Genomic DNA, 10,323 nt, shown 5'->3' on the forward strand with positions numbered 1-10,323 from the left:
TAAAAATACCATGGATGAATAAAAATGAAATAAAATATCTTAAATAAAAAGTTCGCCATTTGCAAGAATCTGTTGTTAAAATCTGAAATCATCTCATGATTTGGTAACAGACAGTTTTTGTGTATATCTCATGCTACATTTGCAAAAATTCAAACAATATCTAACATAAAACAAAGGCAGTCTGAGTAAACACAAAATACAGTTTTTAAATGATAATGTTATTTACTAAAGCAAAAAAGTTATCCAATACCAACTGGGCCTGTGTGGAAGAAGTATTTGCCCCCTTAGTTACTAAATCCCCAAATCTATGAAACTGTATTCATAATGGGGTTCAGCTGGACTAGACACACCCAGGCCTGATTACTGCCAGCCCTGTTCAATCAAATCAACACCTAAATAGACATTTTTCAGCAGCATGAAGTTGGCTAAAAGGTCTCACCCAGTAGCACACTATGCCAAGGTCGAAAGAAATTCCAGAAATAATGAGGAAAAAGGTGATTGAAATACATCAGTCTGGGAAGGGTTACAAAGCTATTTCAAAGGCTCTGGGACTCCAAAGAACCACAGTGAGAGCCATTATCTCCAAATGGAGAAAACTTGACACAGTAGTGAACTTTCCCAGAAGTGGCAGACATTCCCAAATTCCTCCAAGAGCACAGCGAAGACTCTTCCAGGAAGACACAAAAAAGCCAAGGACATCATCCATGGAACTGCAGGCCTCTCTCACATCAGTAAAGCTCACTGTTCATAACTCCACTATCAGAAAGACACTGGCCAAAAATGCCATCTATGGAAGAGTGGCGAGGCAAAAACTACTGCTAACCAGGAAGAACATTAAGGCTTGTCTGAATTTTGCCAAAACACACCCTGATGATCCTCAAAGCTTTTGGGAGAATGTTCTGTGGACTGATGAGTCGAAAATGGAACTGTATGGAAAACATGGGCCCTGATACATCTGGTGTAAATCAAACACAGAATTCCACAAAAAGAACATCATACCTATGGTCAAACATCATGGTGGTAGTGTGATGGTGTGGGGATGCTTTGCCGCTTCAGGGCATGAATTCTGCTCTCTATCAGAAAATCCTAAAGGAGAGCATCCGGACATCAGTCCGTGAGTTGAAGCTCAAGTGCAACTGGATTATGCAGCAAGACAATGATCCAAAGCACAGGAGTAAGTCCACTTTTTAATGGCTCAAAAGAAGCAGAATTAAAGTTTTGGAGGGCCTTGTCAAAGTCCTGACTTGAACCCGATTGAGATGCTGTGGCAGTACCTTAAATGGTTCATGCTCGAAAAACACTCCAATGTGGCTGAACTAAAGCAGTTCTGCAAAAAAGAGTGGGCCAAAATTCCACAACAGCGTTGTGAAAGACTGATCTCCAGTTATCGGAAGCGTTTGGTTGCAGTTGTTGCTGCTAAAGATGGCACGACCAGCTAAGTTTAAGAGTGCAGTTAGTTTTTCACATGGTATAGGTGTTGGATAACTTTTTGCTTCAATACAAAATATATATATTTAAAAACTGTATTTTGCATTTACTCAGGTTGCCTTTGTTTTTATGTTATATCTCGTTTGAAGATCTAAAAAAATTTAGTATGAAAAACACAAAAATAAAAGAAATCAGGAAGGGGGCAAATACTTTTTCAAAGCACTGTAATGCAACTAAATAATACTAAGACAATACATATTTCTACTCGCGTTGTCCTCGCTGGTTGCACACAACAAACAAACAGCAAAACCAGTATACAGTAGGTTCTGAATCAACCAAAAAGACTCCAATCTGCTCCCTCAAAAGTACTAAAAGAATCAATAATGCAATCATTAAGGAACCGGAATCACAACCAGAAATGCTCATTTCCATCCGATTCCCATTTGTAAACATGAGGGTAAGTAAACACATATTTTCACTTTTGTGTGAAATAGGATTCCTTTAATAGAGCACAGAACAAAGTAGGTTTTAAAGAAAGGCCTGGGAAATGCAATCCAATGTGAGGCATACCAATATTGCATAATGGTAGAAAGTGTTCAATATCAGTTCTTCATCCGCTGGTCCAGTGAAGCTCTAAAGCTCATTTAAGAAGCTCAGTTTGTCATGTTACGTTAAGTTCCTCAGTATACTTCGAACATCATGTATGTTTGTTTGCTGGTGTCACACACACCTGTGCTCCAGGCTCCCTGACCTCTCAACAGCAACAGCAAGATGTCACATAATATACACTTTTAAATATAGTGGATATATGTTTGAAGCCATATATAGGACCATGCCACGTCCAGAGCTCTGGTTACAGCTGTGGTGGGCACATTCTAAGTGCAGACTGAAACAGTGTTCATACAGAAGGTCAGAAAGCCAGTTCAAGTCTATAACGTCTGCTGTGGTGATGTGTAAAAGAGGCCGAGCAAATGAAACATTCTGTACTATATTGTATAGTATGTATATATGTAAAATATTTAGTTGTATACTCTACACTCCAAACATGTAGGCCTACTACTTTGTTGAGTTCAATGGAGGAGCTGTTTGTATACTGTTTTGTGATAGCGGTCAAGTTGTACTTTGAACTTTTACCTAGACACATAATGGGGTGTGACTAGTGAGTGATGAACATTATATTAAGTAAGTGATAAGATTTTAGGCTGAATCCAAAGAAACCTGTCACGAATACATCCAGGTCATATTTCACCCCTCATCTAGCTCTTGGTTCTCTTGTATATCGTTGGATACTGCTTAGCAATCAGCTGTGAACCCTTGATAAAACCCTGGCTAGCATTCAAGTCCAGCCACTCCATCCTTAAACCAATTATACAGGCTGCCCCAATTGATAGTTATAGGTAGGCCTACATGCAACTTACTGTAAGTAAAGCACAGTTATTTGCAAATCAAATTGAGAAACCCTTTTACATATAGTTTTATAAGACAGGGCATGTTAACTGTGGAAACAAGGAAAGGTTCAATCATGACGCGTTCTAGCGTTACAAACAGCCAGATGGAGCGCAACGGAATGGAAGAGAACACATGGTTCTGGAGACGGGTTTGCAAAAGTTGAACTGTTTTAATGTTTATGACATGAGATACTGAAGAAATACACAGCGAGACGCGATGCAACGTCTAAAGATGCTAGTGTGACTGAACGTGTCCAGAATGAACAGCCCACAGGACAGGATCTTGCTTTCAAAAACAGGTAGACCAAGCACGATGGAATGTAACAGAACGCAAGGGTTCCGAGGCGTGTTTTTACCTTGACTCGCCATTTTAAAAACGCAACGCTTATGACCCAAGACGTTAAAACTCAGAGAAACTCAACGCATCGGCCAAAGATGCCAGTCTGATATGTGTGTACACAGACCAACAGTAAAAAAAAACAGCACAAACATAACTCAAGAATGCAATCTGTGTGAACGTTGACACAGGATGAACTCTGTCAGCTGGACAGAGCACAATGGAATGAACGCAATGGTTCCAAGAAGCGTTTTGAGAAGTTGAACTCTTTTAACTTGGCAAGCGTCTTAAAAACTCAAAGCTTATGACATCAGACGCTGACAAGAAACACAACGAAACGTGACGCAATGACAAAGGACACCAGACTGACGCAATCAACAATAAAAAAATCAGCACAGACAGAACTCTTAAATGTGTCCCGCGTGAACAGCCCCTGAGGGAACGTTCAAACAGGTCGGGATCTTGCTTTCAATAACAGCTAGACAGAGCACAATGGAATGGAACAGAATGCAAGGGTTCAAAGATGCACTTTGAAAACTTTAGCTAAACTGTTTTAACGCAGTCTTAAAATTGCAATGCTTTTGATGTGAGACGCTGACAAGAAACACAGCAAAATGTGATGTAATGGCCAAAAATGCCAGTTTGACGCCTGTGCTCACAGATCAAAAATTAAAATACAGTGCAGAAAGAACTCAAAATGTCATGTGTGAACAGCCCCTGACAATCTATTGAGTTCAGGGGCTCTGAGGGAACCGTTTACCGTTATTTTGCAAATCAGATTGTGACATCCTTTTCCTTATAATCTTATAAAAGAGTTCATGTTAATAGTAGAAACAAGAAATAAAAGGCTCACAAAAGACACATTCTTGCTTTCAACAACAGCTAGATGGAGCGCAATTAAATGGAACAGAACGCACTTTTAAAAGTGTTTTAAAATTTTAATTTTTTTTTCTCCCCAATTTGGAATGCACAATTCCCAATGCGCTCTAAGTCCTCATGGTGGCATCTCAGTTGCCTCAGTGTCTGAGACTGTCAATCCGTGCATTTTATCACGTGGCTTGTTGAGCATGTTACCGCAGAGACGTGGTGTGGAGGCTTCACACTATTCTCCATGGCATCACCACGTGCCCCACCGAGAGCAAGAACCACATTATAGCGACCACAAGGAGGTTACCCCATGTGACTCTACCCACCCTAGCAACCGGACCAATTGGTTGCTTAGGAGACCTGGCTGGAGTCACTCAGCACACCCTGGTGTGGTTTTAACACAGTATTAAAAATGCAACGCTTCTGGCATTGAAAACACAATGTGTGCCACAATGGCCAAATATGTCAGAGCACAACGGAACTGAACAGAATGATGGAACAGACCTAAAGGTTTCCGTGATGTGTTTTCATAAGTTTTAATTATTTTTAACTGGACACATTATCTTAAAAATGCAACGCTTATAGGGGGCCTGGGTAGCTCAGTGGTAAAGACGTTGGCTACCAACCCCAGAGTTCGCTAGTTCGAATCCCAGGGCGTGCTAAGTGACTCCAGCCAGGTCTCCTAAGCAACCAAAATGGCCCGGTTGCTAGGGAGGGTAGAGTCACATGGGATAACCTCCTCGTGGTTGCTATTATGTGGTTCTTTCTCGGTGGGGCGCATGGCGAGTTGAGCGTGGTTGCTGCGGTGGATGGCGTGAAGCCTCCACACGTGCTCTTCATAGCAATGCGCTCAACAAGCCACATGATAAGATGCGTGGGTTGACAATCTCAGACGCGGAGGCAACTGGGATTTGTCCTCCGCCACCCGGACTGAGGCAAATCACCACGAGGATTTAAAAAGCACATTGGGAATTGGGCATTCCAAATTGGGATAAAAAAGAAAAACGCAACGCTTATGACGCGAGACGCTAACAAAAAGAATACAACACAGCGGGATGCGACGCAATGACCAGAAGGGAGCGTTCAAACAGGACGGGTTCTTTCTTTCAATAACAGCTAGACAGAGCAAATAACACGTGTAGTGTGAATGCCACACAAGATGGATTCCTGTGTTCTAAAACAGCTAGACAGAGTGCAACAGAAAGGGTTCCAGGACGCAAAGTTGAACAGTTATTCTTGTCTCACCATCTTAAAAACGCAACGCTTATGACGTGAGACGCTTACAAAAAAAAAAACAGAGAAGGTGACACACTGACCAAAGATGCCAGTCTGAAGCATTTGTTCAAAAACAAAACAATTAAAAAACAGCGCAGACAGAACTCAATGACGTGTCCTGTGTAAGCGGCCCCTGAGGAAACATTCACAAGGATGGGTTCTTTCTTTCAATAGGCCTTCAACACAGTCCGTGTGTCGTCACATCCGGCTCCGAATAGTAGTGTAACCAAACATCTGCCCATCGATCTGTCTATGGGCGAACGCAGTTTTTCTAAACAAATTAAGCCAACTTAGATGCACTTGACAGTAAACATTAGCTGTTTAATTGTTTCTTTGGAGTAACTCAGCACTTCACTATGTGTTATCTAGCACTTTAATGTGTAATAGTATCTGAGCGAGGCGAATATCAGCACAAAGAATTCCCAGTTCACGAGGAGCTGCACGTGCTGTTCAGCTCACTCCCATTATTGTGCTCAACTCAAGTCTGAAGAGACAGCGTTTAAGTGTTTTAATGTCACTGATGCTCACGTACATCCTGTTCAAAATAATCAAACAACATGACATAGTTTTTCTATACTTCATCCCTGAGTAATGATCGTAAGGTGAGGTAGGTCTCTTTAGATTAAGTATTTGAGATTAAGTGTACATAGGCCATATTAATTCCACGCTGTGGGCACTGTCATTGAAACAGAATGCAGCGGAAGTTGTTTTAAGCAAAGCTTCTGCTCTGCGAACGTGAAAGTGTGAGAAGGCCTATAACAGCTAGACAGAGTGCAATGAAATGGAATAGAACACAAGGGTTCCGAGACACGTTTTAAAAAGTTTAACTGTTATAACGCAGTCTTACAGACCCTGAGAATGCAACGCTTAAAAAAACACAGCGAGGCACGATGCAATGACCTAAGACGACAGTCTGACGCATAGGTCTATGCGCACAGTCCAACAATTAAAAAACAGCGCAGATAGAATGCATGTTGCATGGACGGGTTCTTGCTGGACAGCTAGACAGAGTGCAATGGAATGAAATAGAATGAAAGGGTTCCGAAACGTGTTAAGCTGAATTGTTTTTAACTTGATGCGCCATCTTAAATATGCAACGCTTGTGGACTCCAACAATTAAACAAACAGCACGAGGAACGCAAGATATAACGCAGCATAACAAATGTCCAGTGTTGAAAGGACCCTGAGCAAACGGGTTCTTGTTTTCAACAACAGCTAGACAGAGTGCAACAAAATAGAACAGAAAGCATTTTGAAAAGTTGAACTGTTTATAAGCTGACACAGCATCTTAAAAACGCAATGCTCATGGACACCAACCTGATGCAACTGTACACAGACCACGTATTAAAAACCTGAGGAACGCAAGACATTCGCATTTTAACAAGTAAAAACATCGTAGACCGAATGTGTCCATTGTGTGAACGGCCCCTGAGGGAACGCTCATACTGGACGGGTTCTTACCTTCAACGACAGCTAGACAGAGCGCAACAGAATGAAATAGAATGAAAGGGTTCCAATACATGTTTTTATAAGTTCAACTGTTTTTAACTTGACATGCCGTCTTAAAAACGCAATGCTCGTGGATTCCAACAATAAAAAAAAAAAAAACAGCCCATGGGGAACGCAAGACATAACGTATCTTAACAAGTAAAGACATCGCAGACAGAAAGTGTCTAGTGTGTGAACAGACCCTGAGGGAACGTTCACACAGGATGGGTTCTTGCATTAAACAACAACTAGACAGAGCACAACAACATAGGTCAGAAACCGCGGTAAAGATAGTTTGCGGTTTAAAATTCAGACTTCGATTGGCTATAAACCCGCTACGCGCTGTCGTAAACATGTAAATAATGTGAAGTGATTCTTCATGATTTGTGAATTCGGATGACATCATCCTCCGCTCTGCATTCGGTCATTTAAATTTTATGACTCTTCATTTTCTAATCCAAATAGCTCCAAAAGAAGACGAAACCACTCTCATCTTGACCAGTCTGATTTGTGAATTTGTTCACAACAGTTTGTTTTCCTGTCAACTCTTTTTAAGTCCATGAGTCGGGAAGGGGAAAATAAGCGCTCTTCACTTTTAACGGCTATTTCCAGTATACACGCAGTATGTGTTCATGCAAATTCACTTGTGTAATAATAACAATATAGGCTGTGTCAATGGATAAAGCCATCAGAGAAATCAGCTGAGCACACAGACGGGCCATATTAGACTCAAATAGACCTTCATGATTTGTGCATTTTAACCCTTGGTTGAGTGCTTGAGTCAGCAGTTAACTTGAAAAATCAGTGTTATAGGCTTTGAGTGTCACATTCTGCAAACACATGATAATTACGATGGGAAAACACTCGTTTTTTTTTTGTGTGTGTGTGTGGGGGGGGGGGGGGTTGGAGTTTCTCCACTTTTCTCCCCAATTTGGAATGCTCAATTCCCAATGCGCTCTAAGTCCTCGTGGTGGCGTAGTGACTCGCCTCAATCCGGGTGGCGGGGGACGAACCTCAGTTGCTTCCATGTCTGAGACCGTCAATCCACACATCTTATCATGTGGTTTGTTGAACACGTTACCGCGGAGATATAGCGCGTGCGGAGGCTTCACGCTATTCTCTGCGGCATCCACGCACAACTCACCACGCGAGAGCGAGAACCACATTATAGTGACCACGAGGAGGTTACCCCATGTGACTCTCCCCTTCCTAGCAACCGGGCCAATTTGGTTGCTTAGGAGACCTGGCTGGTGTCACTCAGCACGTCCTGGATTCAAAATCGCAGCTCCAGGGGTGGTAGCCAGCATCTTTAATCGCTGAGCTACCCAATCCCCCGAAAAACACTAGTTTCATACAAAACTGGATTTGTGAAAACTTTCACAGATTTAATTTACTCAGTTTGATGGCTTCTTACATATTGGCATTGTGAACCACGAATATTCTAAGCCATAAATACAATAAACATCTTATAATTCTACAAAATGAGCACCTAGATGTGTCACACTAGGCTTAAACAGACCATCCTGATTTGTGAACTTTTTCACAGATTATGTCTTGTCATTTACACATTTTTTAAGTTCTTGAGTCAACAGTTTACCTGAGAAATCAGTGTTATAGGCTTAGTGTTATAACTGCTCTGTGTTTTAGTCTTTCCCATTCATTTCCTATGGTGGATCAAACATTTTGTCACGGGAGCTAAACTCATCAAATGCAGTCCAATTTTTTTTTTTTTTTTTTTAAGTTCAGATGGCAAATGAAAGAAAAGTATTTTCTTTTCTTACATTTTTATTAAAGAAACAAAATCAAAATGGGTCAAAAATGACCCAAACACCACACAAGGCTTAAACAAAATGACCAGCTAGTTGACATATCATCCATATCAAAATTTTATTTGTCAAAAATAAACCAAAGCCATCAAACTGAGTAAATTCAATCTGTGAAAGTTTTCACAAATCCAGTTTTGTATGAAACTAGTGTTTTTCTATCATAATTATCATGTGTTTGCAGCATGTGACCTCTCAAAGCCTGTGACACTGATTTCTCTGGTAAACTGTTGACTACAAAACTCAAAAAAAGGTTAAAAGACGAAACCTATCTGTGAAAAAATGCACAAATCATGAAGAATAACATTATTTACATGTTTACGACAGCGTGTAGCGGGTTTATAGCCAATCGAAGTCGGAATTTCAAACCGCAAACTATCTTTACCGCGGTAGAACAGAAAGCGTTTTGAAAAGTTGAATTGTTTTTAGTTGACACGCCGTCTTAAACGCAACGCTCATGGACGCGACCCTGACGCAATTGTGCACAGACTACATGAGGAACGCAAGAACGCGTCCTGTGCGAACATCACGCATTTTACCTGGACAGGTGTTTGTTGCAATGGGATAACTTCAGGAACTGGCTTTTCCTCTTTCACTGGATCCGGAGCAGGAGCCTCCACTCTGGGCTGCGGATAGTCAGTGTCCCGCTCCGGTCTCTCCTCCGCGTGTCGCTTGTTTTCTTTCTTTGGCGCAGGTTTCTTCGCCAGTAGCGTCGATGCGATTATAATGGCAATAATCGTAAAGAAAAGTGCGGCCAAAATAACTGGCGCGTCTATAGTCATGATTGCTCCCTGTCTTTTAAGATATGAAATGCAACAGAAATGTTAAATTTGACAGGTTGTCCTGCAGTTGTTTATTGTGGATCAGTGAACGCTTGAGCTCGAGCAGCCGCTCATCCCGTTACAGCGCCGCGTGTTCCGGAGACGCGTTTCATGAGGGCTGCGCTCAAAACACACAGAGCTGCCTACATAAACAGCAGCACTATTTTATTGAAAACGCTTAACATTTTAAATAACAAGGATTAAGACACCTAAGACACAAAAACACATGATAATAATAATAATTTTAATAAAATACATATAAAAATGAAGTTAAAGGCATTACGCAGATATCTCAAATATGGTCTGTTGCTGTTGTCTAGTTAGGCAACTCACTAGGTTTCGACACACAATCAATCAGCGTCATTCCCTACAGGACAGCCCACCTTTTTAAAGGAGCATTGCCTGTTACTTTTCCACTGTATTTAGCAAAAGTGTTTATGTTGATGGACCAGTACAGATTTGATATATTAGACTGATACTAATGTAACAGTACTGAATCGACACATATATTTAGGAAATACTGTATGAAGAACTCTATATAAAAACATATAGCACTGAGGACTCGTGCAGTAAACAGTGTTGATACTCTGTCTTTAATGCAAAATGGGTAGAAGTTAATAGACATTGCTGGGTGAATCTCATGAAACCTGTCAAAAACATGTCCAAGTCATATTCAAAACAAATAATACATATAACATTAAGAAAATTAAGACCATTAGATTTTTTTTCCAGCACATAATTCAGCATATCCCCCCAAATTCTCCTTACCGTAACACAAAAAATACTGCATTCTTATTACTGTGATGCAAAATGCACATTTATGATTTATAACATTT

At 40.9% G+C, this 10,323-nt stretch overlaps 1 protein-coding gene across 4 annotated transcripts in view; it reads right to left on the bottom strand.

The window, feature by feature from the left end:
• The window catches only part of LOC127450356 (magnetosome-associated protein MamJ-like), an 86,697-nt gene extending 77,109 nt beyond the window's left edge, over positions 1–9,588 (bottom strand). For all 4 annotated transcript variants that reach the window (XM_051714417.1, XM_051714419.1, XM_051714418.1 and 1 more), the window contains exon 1: positions 9,206–9,588. In XM_051714417.1, the coding sequence (XP_051570377.1) occupies positions 9,206–9,448 (243 nt within the window). In that variant the 5' untranslated portion in view covers positions 9,449–9,588. The remainder of the gene's footprint in view (positions 1–9,205) is intronic.
• Between the last annotated feature and the right edge of the window lie 735 nt (positions 9,589–10,323).

The sequence above is a fragment of the Myxocyprinus asiaticus genome, chromosome 13 (assembly GCF_019703515.2).
Source record: "Myxocyprinus asiaticus isolate MX2 ecotype Aquarium Trade chromosome 13, UBuf_Myxa_2, whole genome shotgun sequence".
NCBI lineage: Eukaryota > Metazoa > Chordata > Actinopteri > Cypriniformes > Catostomidae > Myxocyprinus > Myxocyprinus asiaticus.